The sequence below is a fragment of the Rattus rattus genome, chromosome 16 (assembly GCF_011064425.1).
Source record: "Rattus rattus isolate New Zealand chromosome 16, Rrattus_CSIRO_v1, whole genome shotgun sequence".
Lineage (NCBI taxonomy): Eukaryota > Metazoa > Chordata > Mammalia > Rodentia > Muridae > Rattus > Rattus rattus.
Window position 1 is genome coordinate 2,094,458 of NC_046169.1, and position 23,917 is coordinate 2,118,374.

A 23,917-nucleotide genomic window follows, 5' to 3' on the forward strand; every position below is an offset into this window, starting at 1 on the left:
TTAAGTAAAATGAAGTTTGAATAGTACAGTTTGTGGTGTGGTGATGTCAGCAACAGCCAGTTCTTGTCCATCAAGTAGTCCCAGCTCTTTTAATGTTTTGGACAGATTCGGTCTCGTTCGTTCTTCAATAGACGTTACTGACTGTAAAGTGTCCTGTTTTTCCCCTCTAATGTGGCTGTAATAGCTGGAGACTTCATTTGCAGAGAAGCACTATTGGTTAGATAGTCTAAAACCTCTTGCAGTCTAGCTGATGGGGAGAACTGGATGTTTTGAGGAAGCTGGCTACACGCAGGACAGTTCTCCTTCTCTCTGCTCAAATGTGTAAGTGTGCAGTCCATCTACATCACTGAATACTAAGTAGTTATTAAGGGGGATGTACGCACCTGTAGCTATCTTGAAAACCTCAGTGGCACACACAGCTGCAATGACTGCGTTTGTAGAAGCTACTGCAGGAATGATTCGTTTTACTACCCCTTGAGAGAGTCTGTAGGTAACACCTCTAATATTATATTGTGATGCTCTCTCTACAGACTTTTGGAAAATCCACTGAATATGTTCAGGGTCATCTCCATCTAATGAAACCCCATCTCCAAAAGGCTGCTCTTTAGGCCATTACAACATCCTTACATACTCGATAGAGTGCTCTGGGCGCTTGGGCATAGATGCAGTGATACACATGGGGAAATTGACCTGTGGTGGGTAAAGTTCCAGTGCACTCAATACAAGCGGTCATTCCAGGCAAAAATCATTCGGGCATTCCCTTTAAAGCTTTCTGTCCCCCCCATCTATCAAAGGTACAATGGAGCTTGGATCCAACACACCATCTTCATAATTTAGAAGAGATATCAGCATTCCATTGATCCATCTCCTGGCTATGATAGAGTCCGGGCCACATACGATAATATGAAATTGTCGGTAGAAAGTGTCGTTAAAGTCTTGAATCTTGTTGAAATGTGGGACCACGTTGCAGTTAGGAACTCTGTCATTCAGGAATTCTGCAGCAACTTCAGCCTTGGGTCTTCCAACATCTTTAGGCCTAAATAAAAACTGACTATTTAAATTGGAAACATCTATAGTGTCCATGTCTATAACATGAATCTGTCTAAAACCAGACAATGCCAGATTTTTCAGAAGCTCACATCCTAAGCCACCAGCCCCAATGACTAGAACTTTACATGTATCTAACAAGAACTGGAGTGATTCAGTGCTCGATTCGAAATCGGGATGTGTGAAGGGCTCCAACCTCATAGGTAGCAATGAATAGCCTAGTAAGAGCACCAGTGGAAGGGGAAGCCCTTGGTCCTGCCAAGACTGAACCCCCAGTGAACGTGATTGTCGGGGGAGGACGGTAATGAGGGTAGAATGGGGAGGGGAACACCTATAGAGAAGGGGAGGGGGAAGGGGTAAGGGGGAATGCTGGCCTGGAAACTGGGAAAGGGAATAACAATAGAAATGTAAATAAGAAATACTCAAGTTAATAAAGATGGAAAAAAAACTCATGTGCCATGAGCTAATTGCTTCTGAGATGGTAAACAGGCATTTATAAATTAGAATATACTCCTTGGAGCTGTAAAACAACTAAACAAAAGTTGTAAATGGGAACTATTGATTTACTGTAGGTGCAAGAACAAAAGACAAAGTATTGATTGGGTTTATCTATAGAAAACTTTAATGCTAACCTAGGCACCAAAATTATAGTTTTAGACTATCAGTGAATGTGTGGAACTACTGACAGGAAACAAATGTCTAATGCAAACATCTTTGCTGTGCAATTTTTTCTTTTTCTTTTTTATTATTTTTTAGATGTATTTCTTTACTTACATTTCAAACGTTATTCCCCTTCCTGGTTTATGATCCATAAGCCCCCATCTCCTCCATTCCCCCTCCCCTATACAGGTATCCCCCTTATTGCCCTCTCCCATATCCCCTGCACTGGGGGTCCAACCTTGTCAAGACCCTTCCACTGGTGCCTCAACAAGGTTATTCTCTGCTACATATGCAGTTGGAGCCCTGGGTCAGTCCATGTATAGTCTTTTGGTAGTGGTTTAGTCCCTGGAAGCTCTGGTTGGTTGGCATTGTTGATTTTATGGGGTTGCAAGCTCCTTCAGCTCTTTCAATACTTCTTCTAATTCCCCCCAGGGGGGTCCTATTCTCAGTTCGGTCATTTGCTCTTAGCATTGACCTCTGTATTGGACATACTCTGGATGTGTCTCTCAGGAGAGATCTATATACAGTCCCTTTCCACAAACATTTTTTAGCTTCATCAATCTTATCTAGTTTTGGTGGCTGTATATATATGGGCCACATATGTGTCAGGCCCCGAATGACCATTCCTTGAGTCGCTGCTCTAAACTTTGCTTACATATCCCCTCCTATGAATATTTCCCCCCTTTTAGGAAGGACTGGGAGCATCTGCATTTTGGACATCCTTCTTGAGCTTCCTGTTGTCTGTAAATTGCATCTTGGGTAATTTGAGGTTGAATCTCAGGGTTGCTTTGATTTGCATTTCCCTGATGACTAAGGATATTGAACATTTCTTTGGATGCTTTTTGGCCATTCGATAATCCTCAGCTGAGAATGTTTTGCTTAGCTCTGTATCCCATTTTTAATAGGGTTATTTGGCTCTCTGGAGTCTAACTTCTTGAGTTCTTTGTATATTTTGGATATTAGCCCTCTGTCAGATGTAGGATTGGCAAAGACCTTTTCCCAATCTGTTGGGTTGCCATTTGTTCTAATGACAGTGCCCTTTGCCTTACAGAAGCTTTGCAGTTTTATAAGGCCCCGTTTGTCGATTCTTGATCTTAGAGCATAAGCCATTGGTATTTAGTTCAGGAAATTTTCCCCAGTGCCCATGTGTTCGAGACTCTTCTCCATTTTTTTCTTCTATTAGTTTGAATGTATCTGGCTTGATGTGGAGGTCCTTGCTCTACTTGGACTTAAGCTTTGTACATGGTGAAAAGAATGGATCGATTTGCATTCTTCTACATGTTGAACCAGCACCATTTGTTGAAAATGCTATCTTTCTTCCATTGGATGGTTTTGTCTCCTTTGTCAAAGATCAAGGGACCATAGGTGTGTGGGTTCATTTCTGGGTCTTTAATTCTGTTCCACCGACCTATCTGCCTGTCTCTGTAGCAATACCATACAGTTTTTATGATTATTGCCCTCTAATACTGCTTGAGGTCAGTGATGGTGTTTCCCCTTATTATTTTTTTCTTTTATTGGATTTATTTATTTATATTTTAAATGTCATCCCCTTTCCTGGTTTCCCCTCCAGAAATGCAATATCCCATACCCTCTCCCTTTGCTACTATGAATGTGCTCCCTCATTCACACACCCACTCCCTCCCACATTCCCATCATGACATTCCCCTACATTGGGGTATCAATCCTTCACAGGACCAAGGGTCTCTCCTCCCACTGACACCAACAAGGTCATCCTCTGCTACATATGAGGATGGAGCCATAAAATGACATAGACTAACAGACCGCATATGTAAAGAGGACCCAGCATTTTGCTGCATACAAGAAACGTACCTCAGTGAGAAAGACACACACTTCCTCAGAGTAAAGGGGAAAAGCTTTCCAAGAAAATGATTCCAAGAAACAAGCTGGAGTAGACATCCTTATGTTGAATAAAATTGACTTCTTTGATAACAAAAGTTATCAAAAAAGATAAGGCAGAACACTTCATACTTGTCAAAGGAAAAATCCACCAAGATGAACTCTCAATTCTCAATATCTATGCTACAAATGCAAGGGCACCCACATTCATAAAAGAAACTTTACTAAAGCTCAAAGCACACATTGCACCTCACACAATAATAGAGGGAGATTTCCACACCCCGCTGTCAGCAATGGACAGGTCATGGGAACAGAAACTCAGCAGAGACACAGTGAAACTAATAGAGGTTATGAACCAAATGGATTTAACCTCTTATGCAATGTATGATTGAACTTGTATTTGAAATCTTAGTGAGCTTCTGTTTTAAGAAAAAAAAAGGATGCTAAGAAAACACATGTGATCTATTCTCCTAAAAACACAAAACACTCAGAATAATGACATTAGGCAAGGGCAAAGGAGACAGCAATATGCAGAACACAGAGAGAACAAGAGGCAAGGAAGAAGCTAAGAGAGCAGATAGAGCAGACGGGCTTCTCCTTACCATGGGATGAAACAGGTTTTGTTCCTAACAGCAAGGCAGGCTTAGTCTTACCGAAGAGGACAAAGCTTTCTTCTTACAGACTTGGGTTTGATTAGTTTGCAGTAAAAGGGTAGAAGTGCTTCTTTCTCAGTGCAATAAAGACTGGAGCTTATTTTTCATCCAGAATGAGGGAGTTCTTACTGTGCTGGCACTCAGGCTTTTCTCCATGTGCACATGTGCAAGTACAGGTGTGTCTGTGTAAGGATGTGAGTTGATTAGACAGGTTGTTGGACCCAACAAGTAAGTATGTGATAACGAATGTGTAGGAATGAAATTATGCGTGCTAATGCATATTTGCTTGCATAAAGGTTTTTCCTTCTGCTAGCATGACTGTCTTCTGGTTCAATAAAAGTTTTTTGCCCCAAACCTCCATCATTCCTGACAAAGAAGAGGTGAGGCTTCTGGGCAAGAAGAAAAAGAGCCCTAGGAATTAATCTTCACTTAATCCCCCACTGTTAATTAGCAGATGTTAATCTCCCAACCAGCAGTTTTCAACCATACAATAAGCAAGAAAGATTCTAGAATGTTTTTTAGAAGTTATCAACAAGCATTCAGTATAGTTAGAGACCTATAAGGCCAGAGACCACCAGTCCTTTTTTTTTTCCATCTTTATTAACTTGAGTATTGCTTATTTACATTTCGATTGTTATTCCCCTTCCTGGTTTCCAGGCCAACATCCGTCTAACCCCTTTCCCTCCCCTTCTATATTAGTATTCCCCTCCCCATCCTGCCCCCATTACCGCCCTCCCCCCAACAATCACGTTCACTGGGGGTTCAGTCTTAGCAGGACCAAGGGCTTCCCCTTCCACTGGTGCTCTTACTAGGCTATTCATTGCTACCTATGAGGTTAGAGTCCAGGGTCAGTCCATGTATAGTCTTTGGGTAGTGGCTTAGTCCCTGGAAGCTCTGCTTGGTTGGCATTGTTGTTCATATGGGGTCTCAAGCCCCTTCAAGCTCTTTCAGTCCTCTCTAAGATTCCTTCAACTGGGGTCCCGTTCTCAGTTCAGTGGTTTGCTGCTGGCATTTGCCTATGTATTTGCTATATTCTGGCTGTGTCTCTCAGGAGAGATCTACATCCAGTTCCTGTCGGCCTGCACTTCTTTGCTTCATCCATCTTGTCTAATTGGGTGGCTGTATATGTATGGACCACATGTGGGGCAGGCTGTGAATGGGTGTTCCTTCTGCCTCTGTTTTAATCTTTGTCTCCCTATTCCCTGCCAAGGGTATTCTTGCTGAACCCCATTTTTAATAGGGTTATTTGTCTCCCTGCAGTCTAATTTCTAGAGTTCTCTGTATATTTTGGATATAAGCCCTCTATCTGTTGTAGGATTGGTAAAGATCTTTTCCCAATCTATTGGTTTCCGTTTTGTCCTAACAACAGTGTCCTTTGCCTTACAGAAGCTTTGCAGTTTTATGAGATCCCATTTGTTGATTCTTGATCTTAGAGCATAGGCCATTGGTGTTTTGTTCAGGAACTTTTTTCCAGTGCCCATGTGTTCAAGATGCTTCCCCAACTTTTCTTCTATTAGTTTGAGTGTATCTGATTTGATGTGGAGGTCTTTGATCCACTTGCCTTAAGCTTTGTACAGGGTGATAAGCATGGATCGATCTGCATTCTTCTACACGTTGACCTCCAGTTGAACCAGCATCATTTGCTGAAAATGCTATCTTTTATCCATTGGATAGTTTTGGCTCCTTTGTCAAAAATCAAGTGACTATAGGTATGTGGGTTCATTTCTGGGTCTTCAATTCTATTCCACTGGTCTGTCTGTCTGTCTCTGTCCCAATACCATGCAGTTTTTATCACTATTGCTCTGTAATACTGCTTGAGTTCAGGGATAGTGATTCCCCCTGAAGTCTTTTTATTGTTGAGAATGGTTCTAGCTCTCCTGGGTTTTCTGTTATTCTAGATGAATTTGCAAATTGTTCTAACTCTCTGAAGAATTGGATTAGTATTTTGATGGGAATTGCATTGAATCTGTAGATCGCTTTTGGTAAAATGGCCATTTTTACTATATTAATATTGCCAATCCATGAGCATGGGAGATCTTTCCATCTTCTGAGATCTTCTTCAATTTCTTTCTTCATAAGAACTTCATAAGAACTTCATGAAGTTCTTATCATACAGATCTTGCACTTGCTTGGTTAAAGTCACACCGAGGTATTTTATATTATTTGGGACTATTATGAAGGGTTTCGTTTCCCTAATTTCTTTCTCGGCTTGTTTCTCTTTTGTGTAGAGGAAGGCTACTGATTTATTTGAGTTAATTTTATACCCAACCCCTTTGCTGACAGTGTTTATCAGGTTTAGTAGTTCTCTGGTGGAACTTTTGGGATCACTTAAATATACTATCATATCATCTGCAAATAGTGATATTTTGACTTCTTTTCCAATCTGTATCCCTTTGATCTACTTTTGTTGTCTGATTGCTCTGGCTAGAACGTCAAGAACTATATTGAATAAGTAGAGAGAGAGTGGGCAGCCTTGTCTAGTCCCTGATTTCTCTCCATTTAGTTTAATGTTAGCTACTGGTTTGTTGTATATGGCTTTTACTATGTTTAGGTATAGGCCTTGAATTCCTATTCTTTCCAGGACTTTTATCATGAAGGGGTGTTGAAGCTACCTTTACATTCATTCCAGGCTGGGCTGACTCCCTGCACAGTTAGGCTGGTGAACAAAAATAGTTTTGGCTATAGAGAAACTGTTCTTGTGACTCTTTTCCCCCAATTGGGTTAACTTATCCAGCGTCAATATGAGGGCTTTTCCTTTGTCTTAACTGTATATTGTACACCCTGTTTGGCTGTTGTCTCTTGCAGGCCTGTTCTTTTCTGAAGAGTAAAAGGAAGTACGGTGGATCTAGGGAAGAGGAGAAGTTGGGGGAATCTGGGAGGAATGGAGGGAAGATAAACTATGGCCAAGATGTATTGCATAAGAGAAGAATTTATTTTCAATAAAAGTTTATATAACATATATATGTATATAATATATGTATGTATATATATGGGCTATTAATTTGAAATTATCAAGGAGGAGTAATTGATAGTGTATGCAGGAGGTGAAGCAAAGGGTGAAATGATGTAATTATATTATAATCCAAAAATTGAAATTATTTTAAATGTGTGTGTTTGGAAAAAAAAGAAGACTCTGCTTAGTCTGCAATGATTTATTTCTAGCCTTGACTTTGCAAAGGGGATGAACATCGAGAAAGACCAGAAGTACTGGAAGCAGACAGCAGGCCAAACATTCATCAGCATCTGGTTACTGTATCTGCATCACTCTTGTGTCAGTCTAGGAAGGAGTCTACAGAGTTCACTGTCACTAGCAGAAAAGAAAGAAAAATATTTATTTATTTATTCATTCATTTATTCATTTATTTACATACCAAATGCTGGTCCCTCCACATCCATACCTCCCCTTGCAGAGTCTCTCCCCCATTTCCCATTCCCTTCTCCTCTGAGGGAGTGGGGTCCCCTGGCTAGTTCGCCCACCCTGGCACAGCCTCTCCCAAACTGTGTTCAGAGAAGGTGGCCCTGTTGGGGATGGATTCCACAGTCTGTCAACAGCTTCAGGGACAGCCCCACTCCAGTTGTTGAGGGACCTACACGGAGCCTGGGCTGCACATCTGTTACATGTGCTTGGAGACTCATACAAACCTGTGTAAGTTCTTTGGTTGCTGGTTCAGTCTCTGAGATCGACCAGCAGTCTAGTTTAGTTGAGTCTGTTGGTCTTCCTGTGGAATTTCTATCCCCTTCAGGACCTTCAATTCTTTTCCCAAACCTTTCACAAGCATCCCCAACCTCCATCCAATGTCTGACTGTGTGTATCTGCATCTGGGCTGGAAAAATGGCTCAGGCCTTAAAGGCTAGGCTCATAGCCAAAACCATAAGCATTCAGGAACAAAAATATTAAAAGGCACACTCACAGTTAGCAGACAGGAACATTTTGAAAGAAACTCAACAACCACAAAAAGCAATGAAATTTCAAAGTTTCCAAAGTTCTACAGTCACTATTAAAAGGCTTAGCTAAAAAATCTTCAAGAAGCTCTTGGCCATGCCTGAGCTCTCTCCTTGTGCACATTTCTAGTTTACTATTTTTTACATTCATTCCCTCACTCATTCATTTATACAGAGTGGGGCGCAGGGCAAATGCCACAGTGAATGTGTGAAGGTCAAGAGATAACATGTGAGAGTTGGTTCTCTCTTTCCACCACATGAGTCCCAAGAATCTGTTTCAAGTCAGGCCTAACAGCAAGGCTCTACCCATTTAGCCAACTTTTCCAATCACCATTATACTTTTAATAAACTCCAACTCAATTTCATATTGCCATGTTCTGAAATTCTGTTCTGCATCAAAGCCAAGGACCTAGTTTTACATTAGTTGAACCCCTAAATGATAAAAGGAACTCCTCATGCTGCTATGACTGACAACATGGGGCTGGCCAGTTTCTAAACTCAAGGTTATTTCTTACCACAAGCATTAAACAAATGTAAACATTGATGATTCAACCTCAAGAGTCTAAAGCAGGGCAGGGAATCCTAGGACTGTTAAGATTGAGTTTCTAGTGAACTGGGAAAAGTATTTAATGATCTTCCCTATAGGCCCAGGAAACACACAAAAGAGTCTTATTTTCCAAGTTAATTTTTTTCTCTTTTTCATTTTCCCATGTTTTGAAAAGGAGGGTATGAGTATATGTGTACAATATTTGTGTGTGCTAGGCAGAGGTATGCATGTGTGCATGTGAATATGGAGGCCTGAGGTTGATAATGAGGATCATTCTTGACTGTTCTTCCATTTATTCCTTGAGTTGGGGTCTCTCAATCAAACCCAGAAGTCACCAAGATGTCTATCCTTTCTTGCCAGCTTGCTCAAAGCAGGCACTATCTCCACTTTCCAAGTCTGTAGTTACACACAGGCTTCCACAATCGCACAAGATACATTAACATAAAAATAAAATTCAATGGGAATAATTACATGTATAGGAATTGTGCAAAAACACCATTATCAATTCATTAGTCAATAGATGCCTCAGCTGCTTCTATTTCTGAGCTATTATGGGTACTGTAGCAATAAACATGGAATATAGAGACCTTTGGGTAGACTCTGGGAATACTTTAGCTGAATTCAGATATTTTCTGTTAAAGACATCAAAGAGATTGTTCAGATAAGAATGAACCAATACTCTCTGCTCTAGACTTCTAAACTTCCCCATCTCTCCCTGAAAACCCTAAAACTAATCCATATTATCTATGGTCAATCTTCACTCTCCTTCCTGTAGCTCATGTGGTTGACAGTCAACACTTCTCTTTTCTCTTCCTGGTTGAGAATAGATTGGAGGAGTGAGAAAAGTTTGTGGCAAAGAAAAACTGTGGTTACCAGAATCCTGCACACCTGTGGACAGCGGTGACCATGAGAGTCTTCAACAGAGAGAGGAAGAAACATCTGCACTCCTTGGGTGAGGTTGAGATGAGTCAAGAGGGACAGCTCAGATCTAAGCCTGCACAGGCTGTGCTTGATGCTCTAACCATTTACTGGAGTAGCCTTTCTAAGAAACGTTAGACTTCAACCTGGTCATGGCTTTAAGAGTTTCAGAGGTATACAAAGGTTTGGAAAGTACTACAGAGACAACAAAAGAGGTAGTTCTCTGTCCCGGAGGCAGAGAAACTATGGTATTGCATCCTTTGGTCCTGGCATGATTCTTATATCTGGGAAATGGAGGACGTGAAGTTGGAAAGCTGGGTCTTACGAAGATAAATGCTTGAGGATGTGCCTCCTGGGAACTGGAGAGGTGAAGGTTGGGGTCTGGAGTCTTAAGAGCATTGATTCTGAAAACCTGGACTCCTGGGACCTGTGAAAGTAGAGCTGATAGTCTCTAAAAACTTGTTTCCTGCAGATGGGAAGGTCAGGGATTGCCCCTAAACAGGAGGAGTGTGTACACTTGAATCCTGGGTCTTAAAGAGGTGAAAAGTGAGTCTGCCCTACTATTTGGACGAAGTGGGATCTATAAAGTTAAGCATGAGTTAAGTAGGGTTCATACTGGGAGGAATCCTCAATTCTATGGGGCAGGGGCAGATACAGAATGCCTGAGACTCAAAGTGGAGCTAGGATCTGAAATCTGGCTTCTATGGACATGGCATCTGGGAACTGCACTTCTGTACCGTGGAGTAGAAGGGACTAAGGATCTTCAATATTGGGTTCCAAAGGGTTGAAAAACTGGAGGATTTAAATGCAGGATCCTAGGATAGTTAAAACTGGAAAGAGACTTCTGATGCTCCTCTAGTGTACTAAGAACAGGACAACTGAAGCAGTGGTAGAATGATGACTATCTGTAATTCTGTTCCGAAAGGGAAAGTAGACACTAGGCTATCCCTGGTTTAGAGGGTGGTAGAAACCTTGGCCTGATGGACCACTCTATTCTCTTTCCTCAGTGTGTCAGGACCATGAGCATTTCATCACTGTGCTGCAGCTCATCTCCATTGTGCTCTTGGCTGCTCTCCTCACGGCTATCCTTGTCAAAGGTCAGGAAACTTTACTGCTATAGCTTCCTGCTCTAGTCTCCTAGCATGTGGGTAGAGGTGATACTGAAGCTGGGCCTTACATGTCTTCATGGGTTCTCTGAGACTCCTGTGTAACAAGAAGGAAGTCATTTCAGAGGCATGGTCTGACTCCCTTTACCCTTGTGGTCATACTTCTCTGGGCATCAGGATTCCTCATAATTAAATGAGATAGATTCAACTAAGAGTCTGGGAGTTGAACATGATGTTTCTGGAAGCCCAACACATGTTAGTTAGATCCTGGTCTGCTCTATTTTTAAATTTTATTGTTTGAGAATTTCACTCAGGAATAGAATGTTTTGATCAAGTCCTTACCTCCTTCCTGTCCTCCAGTTCCTCCACAGTTCTCCACAACTGGTTTCCCTACAACCCTCACGTTCCTTCATTTTTATAATCCACTGAATACACTTAGGGATCTCTGTGTACATGGATGTAAGACCATCTACCAGAGTCTCCTGGGACAGGAAGGACTGACTCTCCGTCCTTCCCTCCCTCACAGAGCAGCCTTCTGTTGCTAATTGTTATTCAGATAGACTTGGGGCTTCCTGCACTCATTCTCCATCTGTGTTGGAAATCTGTCTAGCTTGACAAGTTTGAGCTACAATCACAACTCTATGAATCCATATAAACCACAGATTTGTGGAGTCCAGAAAACATGGTTTCATACCAGTCCTCCATTGTCTGTGGCTCTTACAGTCTTTCTGCCTCCACTCCCATGATGATATATCAGCTCCTGGGGGTACTTATATTAGAGATGTCCCATCTGTGGTTGAGCTTTTCACAGGATCTTATTCTGTGTGCACTGAAAAGTTGTGACTCTCTATGTCAATCACAACTTAACTACAAAACAAATGTTTTCTGTGATAAGGATTTAGAGTTTCTGGTCACCTAAAGGGAAGATCCTGCAGTCTGAAGAAATCAGACGTAACATCATCTAGCCTCTCTCTGTGTGTCTGTCCCTCTGTCTGTCTCTGTCTCCGTCTCTGTCTTTCTGTCTCTCTCTGTCTCTCTGTCTCTGTCTCTCTCTGTCTCTGTCTCTCTCTGTCTCTGTCTCTCTGTGTCCCTGTCTCTCTCCCTGTCTCTGTCTCTCCCTGTCTCTCTCTGTCTCTGTCTCTGTCTCTGTCTCTCTCTCTCTCTCTCTCTCTCTCTCTCTCTCTCTCTCTCTCTCTCTCTCTCTCTCTCTCTCTGGATCAGAGAGTTAAGAGGCATCATGTGTAACTTAACAGCCTCCCATGGATGGTGCCCAGCTCCTCTACACTCTTTGTCACCCATGCTATGTTGAACAAATCATGCGATATGAAACTTTCTATGCCACTCTGAAAGTATAAGAGAGTCAGAAATATCTGACCTTTGGAGAACTTCTCTAGGATCCTGTAGCTTTACCCCACTCTCTTGTCATGATAACTATCTTACTGACTCTTATGTGAAGCTCTTTTCCAGGTGTTAAAGGGAAGCCTCTCTTGTTTTAAGAACCTGTTCTATTATTTTTATCATGATTGTGTTTTCTTTCCTAAAATTTCTCAAAACTAGAGTCCTGGTCATACTCTGGAAACCCTTTTAACAAAGTTAACCCCTGAAGGATAATTGTGTGTCAGCTCCTTTCCTGAACCAATGACAATCACTCTTCATAGATTTATTACATTTGATGTTTTCATCTTCATTTTCTTGCCATAGGCTCTGAGGTTCCTAGTTCCCAAGAGCATGATCAGCAAAAGCAACACATGCACCAGAAACTGGGCCAGCTGAAGGCTAGACTAGGTAAGTGACCAGAAAATGCATCTCCAAGAGCATGGAAGGGTTCCCACAGGGGATGAGATGACTGAAAAGACAGGGCTTCCGGTTCCTCAATTTCTACATCTGTTGAATGGGAACATGGATTAACATTTAAAATGGCACTTATTGGACACACTGGGGCATGCACACAGAAGACATTCAGTGAAGCAAGACTCATAATATCTGCTCTGACATATAAAGTCCCTGCTATTATCTATATCTAGAAGTTGTGACCAAGGATTATCTTGGAGGAAACAGAATCAGGAAGTTAAGAGGGGAGTGGCTGTCCCTGAGAAGATATCCCAGTGAATAAAGTACTTATTGCTTAAGCATTAGGACCTGAGTCACATTAGACCCATCACACCATAGAGGACCAGAGCATACGCACACATGCCTAAACACAGCACTGGTGAGGCTTCGGCAGCCCCTGGGGCTCACTTGCTAGTCTAGTCAAAACAGGGAATTCTTGGTTCAGTAAGAGAACAAGTCTCAAGTGTAAGGAAAAAGGAAACACACACACACACACACACACACACACACGGAGGGAGAAACCAGGCATGGCCATACTGACTGGCAGTAACTAAATGGGATCAGTACCCTAAAACAACAGTGCAGGAAGTTGTCAGGCATATGTGACAAGATGGTTCTGATAGGAATCTGAAGATAGGGAGTGGGGTGTATTTGCTCAAAAGATACTGACTGAACACAGATATGCTGGCAGTAACACTCATAAGCAAGGGTTTAAAAGGAGATAAAAGAAGGAAGAAATGGTGTAATTAAAGTATAAACTTGAAAATAAACAAGTGAAAAGTGATACCGTTTGTATGGCTCAACTTCTCAAAAATAAATTAATAACATACATTTTAATTAAAAATTTTAGTTAAAATATTATTACACAATTTTCTGCCCTCCCTGTCACCCCTCCCATGCCATCCTTCAACTCCTTCAATTTGATGGCCTTTTTTCTTTCATAAAAAGAAAACTTTTTGACATAAAAAGACTGATAGGGTGATGGGGAAGATCTAAAACATTCACTTCTGGCTTCTATTTGCACACATAGAGCAGTGCACAAACAGTCATGTACACACATGAATATGACACACACAACAAAATGTAGAGAAATGTGCTTCAATATGTGCAGTTTCAAGGCATGGAATCGGCTCTCAAGGACTTGAAAGTCTGGACGGACACAGGTACATTGATAACTTCGTGTATCTGTCTGACCCACTCCCCCAACAGACCACCTGTGCCGCCCCTGCCCCTGGGACTGGACGTTCTTTCAAGGAAACTGTTACTTCTTCTCCACATTCCAAAAGAAGTGGAAGGAATCTGTCATTGCCTGCAAGGACATGGGGGCCCAACTAGTGGTCATAAAAAGTTATGAGGAGCAGGTATGTTGAATCGTGGCTTTGCTCTTCTGTGGGCATGACTCTAGCTAGATAGAATTGCTCTTATAAGGTTTTTTGTTACTATACTTGAAGAGGAGAGATAACATGACAGGAATATAGAGGAGCTTGTCCACACTGCACTCAGATAAATACAAAGCCAGAACATGGATGTATGCATTAGGGAATATTTAATATGTGTTAAATATTTAATATTTAATAGGGGACATGTTTGGACTGCTGGGAGAGTTTATCAAGTACTTCCATTAGTGTTAAAAGTCCTGATCTGAGGCTCATAGGATGACTTGAGGGATAAAAGTGCTTGCAACCAAACCCAGGGATCTGAGACCCACATGATAGAAACAGAACCAATTCTTATAAGTTGTCCTCTGACCTACACACACACACACACACACACACACACACACACACACACACAAGGTTTATTATTCTAAAAAATCCCTGGAGAAATTTCTAGAACCCAGGAGTCACCAGACTCTTGTATGTTTGGGAAGCTGGCAGAAAGTTTCACATTTCATTATTTTAGTTCAACAAAGCATATGAGACAAAGGGGAGTGAGTCAGATGCCAAAAATCAAGATCTTCCAAGTCATAGCACAGGCTGCTTCTAAATTCTCTGCTCAGAGAGGGCTTGTGTGAGGGGTCTGGTCTGACCTTTTCATGTCTGCGCCTTTGAAAAGTGTGTGTGGGGGGGGTGATTCAATCTAAATGCAAGTTTGCATTCATTGTTTCAGTATAAAGCTGGGGTGTGACTGCAAGCAGAACTCTATGTCTAGATACCAAGAGGACAAAACAAGAAAATGATAGCATAAGTCCAGCATGAATTCCCCTTTTCCCTCCAGAGCTTCCTCCAGAGGACTTCTAAGATGAAAGGCAATACCTGGATAGGGCTGTCAGACTCACAAGAGGAAGACCAATGGCTGTGGGTGGATGGCTCATCACTGCAGTGGAGGTAATACAGTGTGTTGTGGGTGTCTCCATGACCCAGGAAATAATGGTGGTTCTTACCTACTCCTTGAACTCCTAGGCATGAGAATCCATTTATTGGGATGTATATTCTAGTGAGCTTTGATATGGTTTTGCAGTTCCACCACCCAATCTGAAGGAATGGTTTACAGAATACTAGATATTGCAGAAATTCCATTCAGAGAGAGGTGTGAATGGTTCCTATTCAATAGGAGTAGGGCTGATGGTGGCTGGAAACTCAGGTAAGGATCTGATGACCCTTCCTGCCACCTCTTGTAAGGAAAGTGAACAGCCCACAAGCCCAATCAAGACAGATTTTGCAAACAGAACTAACCCAATACAAACTGTGACTCTTGCTCTGAGCATTGGGTTTTGCAGCTGTGTGTGATCTAAACACAGGGTATCCACAGAGAATCTGAAAGATGGAAGGATGGTTGCCTTCAAAATACAACTTGTCATACTTAAATGTCCTCAATACTGTGGGACCTACCAAGGAATTTCCCCCATAGCATGGATAATATGGAAAAATCATGTGGAAGTATGGAGGCCAGAGTTTTTTTGATGTCCATGGAAAGATGTGTGTAAGACAGTGTACCAGGCAGGATTGCCATGTCAGTGGGTCTGAAATACTATAATGTCCCATATTCAGTATGAGGCAAGCTTAGAGATCACTGAAGAGTCACAGATACACGGGATCCAGGGAGACCCTGATTTTCCCAACTGGCATCTGCTTGTCTCTGTGTTCTCAGATTATATTACGGTTACAAAGTTACAGAGAAGATGTGACTGGGCCCATGTGTCAGGGATGGAATCTCAAGCTTTGCGTCCTGAATCAATAGGATGGGAAATTTGGGAAGAAGGCTATACTAGACACTGGGAAGACTGTACCATGCTGAAGAACTTAGACAATGAGGAATAAAGAGGGTGAGAGAAACATAGTAAGAAATTTTAAAAACACTGTTTTGCATCAAATAAGTGTAGCAGACGATTTCCCGCCTCTTTCCAGGCTTCCCCTTAATTCTGCAAAACCTTCCTCAATTTCACAATTGAAGTTTCCTGAATTCTGTATTATAAAACATGAGTTTCTCACACCAGTGTATAAGGCATGCTGTTAGGTTCTAAGTGAGGTGTGGCTCCACATGTATATGTGATAGATGAGAACAGATTCTAGTGCCAGAAGCTAGACATGGTTGGCATCATGGAGCTGGTACAGAACTCATGTTCTTTGGGGGTTTTCAATTTCAGGAACTATTGGTCTGCAGGGGAGCCCAACAATTTGTACAATGAAGAAGATTGTGTGGAATTTTCAAGTTATGGATGGAATGATATCTCATGTTCCTTTGAGAAGTTCTGGATCTGTAAGAAGTCTGCATCTCCTTGCCCTAGGTGAAACCTGATCATCTCCATAGCCCTTGCATGTCCAACCTATTTATCTTTTAATTGAACTTTAAGTACACTCATTTCAGTTTCTTCTGCCTTTCTGTGAGCATTGGGATCTCAATAATAGATTGAAGTACTTTTCCACACACCTTGTCTGTGAAGGCTTGGTCCACTGTTGTTCCCCACCCTGCATCTACAGATTCTTTAAAAGAGATCATGATTCCCCCACACACACCCATTTTCAGCTTTCTTCCAGGATTAAGTTCTGGATCTACCACTTGTGTAGGTTTGGCTGAGAATGTCTTCCATAGACTGGCATAGTTGTATAGTTGATACTAGTAGGTGAGGGCTGTTTGAAGAAGCTATGAAACCTTTAGCACAAGTAATTCTCAATCCGAGGGTTGCAAACCCTTTGGTGCTGATATGCCAGATATTGTGCATATCAGATATTTACATCACTATTCTTAACAGCAGCAAAAATACAGTTATGAAGTAGCCATGAAATAATTTTATGGTTGGGATGACCACAACATTGAGTTGTATTAATGGGTCACAGCACTAGGAAGGTTGCAAACCATCTCCTTACTAGGCAGATCCTTGATAGAGAAAACAGATGACTGGGTGTGCGGTTTCGAGTTTTATACTCTTGCCTCACTTGCACTTCCCATTCTGACACCTGACCTCCTGTGTGTAGATGAAAATATGACCAGCCAACTTCCTGCTTCTGCTGCCATGCTTGTCCTTTCTCTGTTATGCCTCTCCCACCACAATGAACTCTTATCTCTTTAAAGCCATAAGCCAAAATAAATCCTTTCACCCCTATGTTGTTTCTGTCTGGTTATTTCATCAGAGCAGCAGAAAAGTATGTCAGTATAAACCAATGTTTAAGAAATGACAGGTGTTACAAAAGAACCAGGTGTGATCAAACATTTAGATTCCTGAAACAGGCAGGGTCACCTCCATCTATGTTTCCTCTCAAAGAGCTTAAGTATGCCAATGTCTTAATTGGGAAAGGAAGGAAGTACAAGGAGAGCATGAGCAGTAATACTAACTCCTGACTGAACCATTTTATCTACAGTTTATGTCTTCTTTATCCTAACTGGACCATTGAAGTTTGCCACACAGTTATAGTTTTCTTTAAATAAATACTTTTCATAAGGTTAAACCTAGCAGCTATTTACAGGATTTACAGAGACAATGTCTAGAAATAGACTAGGGAAAACATTAAGAAAGTAGGAACAGTGGTGAATTCAGAGGCTCATGTCTGCCCAAGAGGCTAAAAATAAGTGATTGTGAGCTCATCACAAAACAAGATATATACACATTCCTCTCTACGTCTTAGGCAATATTAGAGAGGAGGGTACAGAAAGTATGCAATAGGCATAAGACAGGGTCAAGCACTACAAAAATGCCATTATCTAAATGCCATAAAATTGTTGCAATCATTAGTTCACAACAGCAGTTACCTGCACTGACCCACGCAAGACTAGCCCTATCAGTCAAGTAGTAGGCAGGGGTTAACAGTTCTCTACCTATTGCCTCTAAACAGCTATTAACAGATTCTCAGACGGGAAGGTTCTTCTCTAGTTGTGTACCAATGGCTGAGTCCACCAGGTTCTAATGAAGAGCTACAGACCCATGGTAGCACAAACTATCCTGGTTAAATTCAGCAGGTCACAAACAAAACAAACAGATATAGGCATTAGAGTGGTTTGTGGGAGGGTAGGGAGTGGATAGAGATGGTAGAGAGATAGAAAACAGTGAGGATAAGAGTGGTCAGTATGCACTTTATACATGTGTGAAATTGTTTTTAAAAAAACTATTTTAATTGGCAGTTAAAATAGGACTGGAGAGATGGTTCTGTGGTTAAAAGTGCTTATTGCTCTCAAAGAGAACCTAGGTTCAGTTCCATGCACCCACATTGGGTGGCCTACAATAACCTGTAACTCCCTCTGCAGGCATCCATGTGCATGTGGTGCTCATAAACTCATTCAGGGAAACACACTTACACATAAATAGGAAGGGAGGTAGGGAGAGAAAGAAGGAGGGAAGGGAGAGACGGAGGAAAGGAAATTAGAAGGAATTCACTAGGTGTTTTAGCCACTGGAGATTTACAGAAAGATAATTTGGTAGTAAGAGTCTTAGCCCTTTAGGCCTCTTGAATTATTTCAGTCTGTCACATTATAAGTAAAATTCCTGGGAGCTTTTCTGTTTCCTCTTTCAAATTACTTGACTCTCCTTGGTTCACAAAGTAAACTACGGAAGCCAATTTTTTTTGTTCATAATTCCCACTCCATTCCTTCTAATTGTACACACCACCATGCCTTCCTCTTCCATGTTTCTTTCAGGCCCTCAAAGGATATTAACCAAATATGGCATATCAAGTTGCAGTAAGACTAGACACCTCCTCTTATACTAAATCTAGACAAGGAGACCTCACCACCCATACAGGTGGGCACTCCTGAGACTACAGAGTGGGAGAGACCAACAATAATGCCCATCCCTGCCCACATCCCTGGCCCAAGAGGAAACTGTATAGGATCTCTGGGAACCGGAAGAACAGGACACTCAAGCGGCAGGTCCCCTGCAGTCCAGAAACCGCCCAGACATGAAGGGACTCGGTCAAAAGCTCCCTGCACACAAATCCCGTGGGAGGGAGAGCTAAACCTTCAGAGGGGCAGACATGCCTGAAAAGCCAGAAGAGACTACACTCTGCCCACATTTCTCACTCCAGAGGAAAGCGCCTAATGCCATCTGGGACCCCGGTGCACAGGGACCCCGGGAAAAGACAGCACAAGCCCTCCTGGTAGCCACCCTCACAGAGAGCTCAAAAGCAGACCCCCAGGAGAAACTTCAGACACGGAACCAGAGGTAAGACCAACTTTTCTGCTCCAAGTGACCTGCCTGGAGGACTCAGGACACATGCCCACAGGAACAGCTGAAGACCAGTAGACAGGAAAGACTACATGCCCGAAAGCAGAACACTCTGTTCCCATAACTGGCTGAAAGGAAACAGGAAAACAGGTCTACAGCACTCCTGACACACAGGCCTATAGGACGGTCTAGCCACTGTCAGAAATAGCACAACAAGGTAACACCAGAGACAACCTGATGGCAAGAGGCAAGCACAGGAACCCAAGCAACAGAAACCAAAGGTACATGGCATCATCAGAGCCCAATTCTCCCACCAAAGGAATCACTGAAGATCCAAACACACCAGAAAATCAAGATCTAGATTTAAAATCACATTTGATCATAATGATGGAGAACTTCAAGAGAGACACAAAGAACTCCCTTAGAGAAATGCAGGAAAACATAAATAAACAAGTAGAAGCCAATAGAGAGGAATCACAAAAATCCCTGAAAGAATTACAGGAAAACACAATCAAACAGGTGAAGGAATTAAAAATGGAAATAGAAGCAATAAAGAAAGCACAAAGGGGGACAACCCTGCATATAGAAAACAAAAGGAAGAGACAAGGAGCTGTAGATACAAGGATCACCAACAGAATACGAGAGATAGAAGAGAGAATCTCAGAAGAAGATTCCATAGAAATCATCGACACAACTGTCAAAGATAATGTAAAACAGAAAAAGCTACTGATCCAAAACATACAGGAAATCCAGGATTCAATGAGAAGAACAACCTAAGGATAATAGGTATAGAAGAGAGTGAAGACTCCCAGCTCAAAGGACCACTAAATATCTTCAACAAAATCATAGAAAAAAACTTCCCTACCCTAAAGAAAGATATACCTATAAACATACAAGAAGCCTACAGAACTCCAAATAGATTGGACCAGAAAATAAATTCCTCCATTACATAATAGTCAAAACACCAAATGCACAAAAAAAAAGAATATTAAAAGCAGTAAGGGGAAAAGGTCAAGTAACATATAAAGGCAGATCTATCAGAATCACACCAGACTTTTCGCCAGAAACTATGAAGGCCAGAAGATCCTGGACTGATGTCATACAGACCCTAAGAGAACACAAATGCCAGACCAGGTTACTGCAACCAGCAAAACTCTCAATTAACATAGATGAAGAAACCAAGATATTCCATGACAAAATCAAATTTACACAATATCTTTCTACAAATCCAGCCCTACAAAGGATAATAAATGGTAAAGCCGAACATAAGGAGAAAAGCTACACCCTAGAAAAAGCAAGAAACTAATCATCTTGCAACAAAACAAAAAGAAGAGAATCACATAAGCATAATCTCACATTCAAATACGAATATAACAGGAAGCAACAATCACTATTCCTTAATATCTCTCAACATCAATGGCCTCAACTCCCCAATAAAAAGACATAGATTAACAAACTGAATACACAATGAGGACTCTGCATTGTGCAGCCTACAGGAAACACACCTCAGAGACAAAGACAGACACTACCTCAGAGTGAAAGGCTGGAAAATAAATTTCCAAGCAAATGTTCTGAAGAAGCAAGTTGGAGTAGCCATTCTAATATCGAATAAAATTGATTTCAACCAAAAGTCATCAAAAAAGATAAGGAAGGACACTTCACATTCATCAAAGGAAAAATCCACCAAGATGAACTCTCAATCCTAAATATCTATGCTCCAAATACAAGGGCACCTACATACATAAAAGAAACCTTACTAAAGCTCAAAGCACACATTACACCTCACACAATAATAGTAGGAGATTTCAACACCCCACTCTCATCAATGGACAGATCATGGAAACAGAAATTAAACAGAGACATAGACAGACTAAGAAAAGACATGAACCAAATGGACTTAACAGATATTTATAGAACATTCTATCCTAAAACAAAAGGATATACCTTCGTCTCACCACATCATGGTACTTTCTCCAAAATTGACCATATAATTGGTCATAAAACAGATACAGAAAGATAGAAATAATCCCGTGTGTCCTATCTGACCACCACGGGCTAAAGCTGGGCTTCAATAACAATAAGGGAAGAACACTCACATATACATGGAAGTTGAACAATGCTACTCAATGATAACCTGGTCAAGGAAGAAATAAAGAAAGAAATTAAAGCCTTCTTAGAATTCAATGAAAATGAAGGTACAACATACCCAAACTTATGGGACACAATGAAAGCAGTGCTAAGAGGAAAACTCATACCTCTGAGTGCCTGCAGAAAGAAACAGGAAGGAGCATATGTCAGCAGCTTGACAGCACACCTAAAAGCTCTAGAACAAAAAGAAGCAAATACACCCAGGAGGAGTAGAAGACAGGAAATAATCAAACTCAGAGCTGAAGTCAACCAAGTAGAAACAAAAAGAATCAACAAAATCAAAAACTGGTTCTTTGAAAAAATCAACAAGATAGATAAACCTTTAGCCAGACTAACGAGAGGACACAGAGAGCGTGTCCAAATTAACAAAATCAGAAATGAAAAGGGAGACATAACTACAGATTCAGAGGAAATTCAAAAAATCATCAGATCTTACTATAAAAGCCTATACTCAACAAAACTTGAAAATCTGCAGGAAATGGACAATTTCCTAGACAGATACCAGGTACCGAAGTTAAATCAGGAACAGATAAACCCATTTAAACAACCCCATAACTCCTAACGAAATAGAAGCAGTCATTAAAGGTCTCCCAACCAAAAAGAGACCAGGTCCAGACAGGTTCAGTGCAGAATTCTATCAGACCTTCATAGAAGACCACATACCAATACTATCCAAACTATTCCACAAAATTGAAACAGATGGAGCACTACCGAACTCCTTCTATGAAGCCACAATTACTCTTATACCTAAACCACACAAAGACCCAACAAAGAAAGAGAACTTCAGACCAATTTCCCTTATGAATATCGACGCAAAAATACTCAATAAAATTCTTGCAAACCGAATCCAAGAGCACATCAAAACAATCATCCACCAAGATCAAGTAGGCTTCATCCCAGTCATGCAGGGATGGTTTAATATATGGAAAACCATCAACGTGATCCATTATATAAACAAACTGAAAGAACAAAACCACATGATCATTTCATTAGATGCTGAGAAAGCATTTGACAAAATTCAACACCCCTTCATGATAAAAGTCCTGGAAAGAATAGGAATTCAAGGCCCATACCCAAACATAGTAAAAGCCGTATACAGCAATCCAGTAGCTAACATTAAACTAAATGGACACAAACTTGAAGCAATCCCACTAAAATCAGGGACTGGACAAGGCTGCCCACTCTCTCCCCACTAATTCAATATAGTTCTTTAAGTTCTAGCCAGAGCAATCAGACAACAAAAGGAGATCAAAGCGATACAGATTAGAAAAGAAGAAGTCAAAATATCACTATTTGCAGATGATATGATAGTATATTTAAGTGATCCCAAAAGTTCCACCAGAGAACTACTAAACCTGATAAACACCTTCAGCAAAGTGGCTGGGTATAAAATTAACTCAAATAAATCAGTAGCCTTCCTCTACACAAAAGAGAAACAAGTTGAGAAAGAATTAGGGAAACGATACCCTTCATAATAGTCCCAAGTAATATAAAATACTTCAGTGTGACTTTAACCAAACAAGTGAAAGATCTGTATGATAAGAACTTCATGAAGTTCTTATGAAGAAAGAAATTGAAGATCTCAGAAGATGGAAAGATCTCCCATGCTCATGGATTGGCAATATTAATATAGTAAAAATGGCCATTTTACCAAAAGTGATCTACAGATTCAATGCAATCCCCATCAAAATACCAATCCAATTCTTCAGAGAGTTAGACAGAACAATTACCAAATTCATCTGGAATAACAAAAAACCCAGGATAGCTAAAACTATCCTCAACAATAAAAGGACTTCTTGGGGAATCACTATCCCTGAACTCAAGCAGTATTACAGAACAATAGTGATAAAAACTGCAGGGTATTGGTACAGAGACAGACAGATAGACAATTGGAATAGAATTGAAGACCCAGAAATGAACCCACATACCCATGGTCACTTGATTTTTGACATAGGGGCCAAAACCATCCAATGGAAAAAAGACAGAATTTTCAGCAAATGATGCTGGTTCAACTGGAGATCAACATGTAGAAGAATGCAGATCGATCCATGCTTATCACCCTGTACAAAGCTTAAGTCCAAGTGGATCAAGGACCTCCACATCAAACCAGATACACTCAAACTAATAGAAGAAAAAGTGGGGAAGCATCTCGAACACATGGGCACTGGAGAAAACTTCCTAAACAAAACACCAATGGCTTATGCTCTAAGATCAAGAATCGACAAATGGGATCTCATAAAACTACAAAGCTTCTGTAAGGCAAAGGACACTGTGGTTAGGACAAAACAGCAATCAACAGATTGGGCAAAGATCTTTACCAATCCTACAACTGATAAAGGGCTTATATCCAAAATATACAAAGAACTCAAGAAGTTGGACCGCAGGGAGACAAATAACCCTGTTAAATAATGGGGTTCAGAGCTAAACAAAGAATTCACAGCTGAGGAATGCCAAATGGCTGAGAAACACCTAAAGAAATGTTCAACATCTTTAGTCATAAGGGAAATGCAAATCAAAACAACCCTGAGATTTCACCTCACACCAGTGAGAATGGCTAAGATCAAAAACTCAGGTGACAGCAGATGCTGGCGAGGATGTGGAGAAAGAGGAACAC

At 41.1% G+C, this 23,917-nt stretch overlaps 1 protein-coding gene and 1 pseudogene across 1 annotated transcript; one reads left to right on the top strand and one right to left on the bottom strand.

Moving 5' to 3' along the window:
• Nucleotides 1-1,248, bottom strand: LOC116885844 (annotated as a pseudogene).
• An 8,364-nt stretch (nt 1,249-9,612) lies between these two features.
• LOC116885845 (CD209 antigen-like protein C) lies at nt 9,613-16,291 on the top strand. The gene is made up of 6 exons (XM_032887184.1): nt 9,613-9,658; nt 10,632-10,721; nt 12,432-12,515; nt 13,770-13,921; nt 14,778-14,887; nt 16,147-16,291. Exons 1-6 carry the CDS (start codon nt 9,613-9,615, stop codon nt 16,289-16,291), a joined length of 627 nt encoding a protein of 208 aa, XP_032743075.1.
• Nucleotides 16,292-23,917: the final 7,626 nt, after the last annotated feature.

What these genes read in the sequence shown, in the direction of transcription:
- LOC116885845 (XM_032887184.1), top strand. Translation starts at nt 9,613, where the DNA reads ATGAGAGTCTTCAACAGAGAGAGGAAGAAACATCTGCACTCCTTGG. An exon ending in CCAGCTGAAGGCTAGACTAG is followed by an intron (nt 12,516 to 13,769) that starts GTAAGTGACCAG and finishes CTCCCCCAACAG; the next exon opens with ACCACCTGTGCCGCCCCTGC. An exon ending in GGCTCATCACTGCAGTGGAG is followed by an intron (nt 14,888 to 16,146) that starts GTAATACAGTGT and finishes TTTCAATTTCAG; the next exon opens with GAACTATTGGTCTGCAGGGG.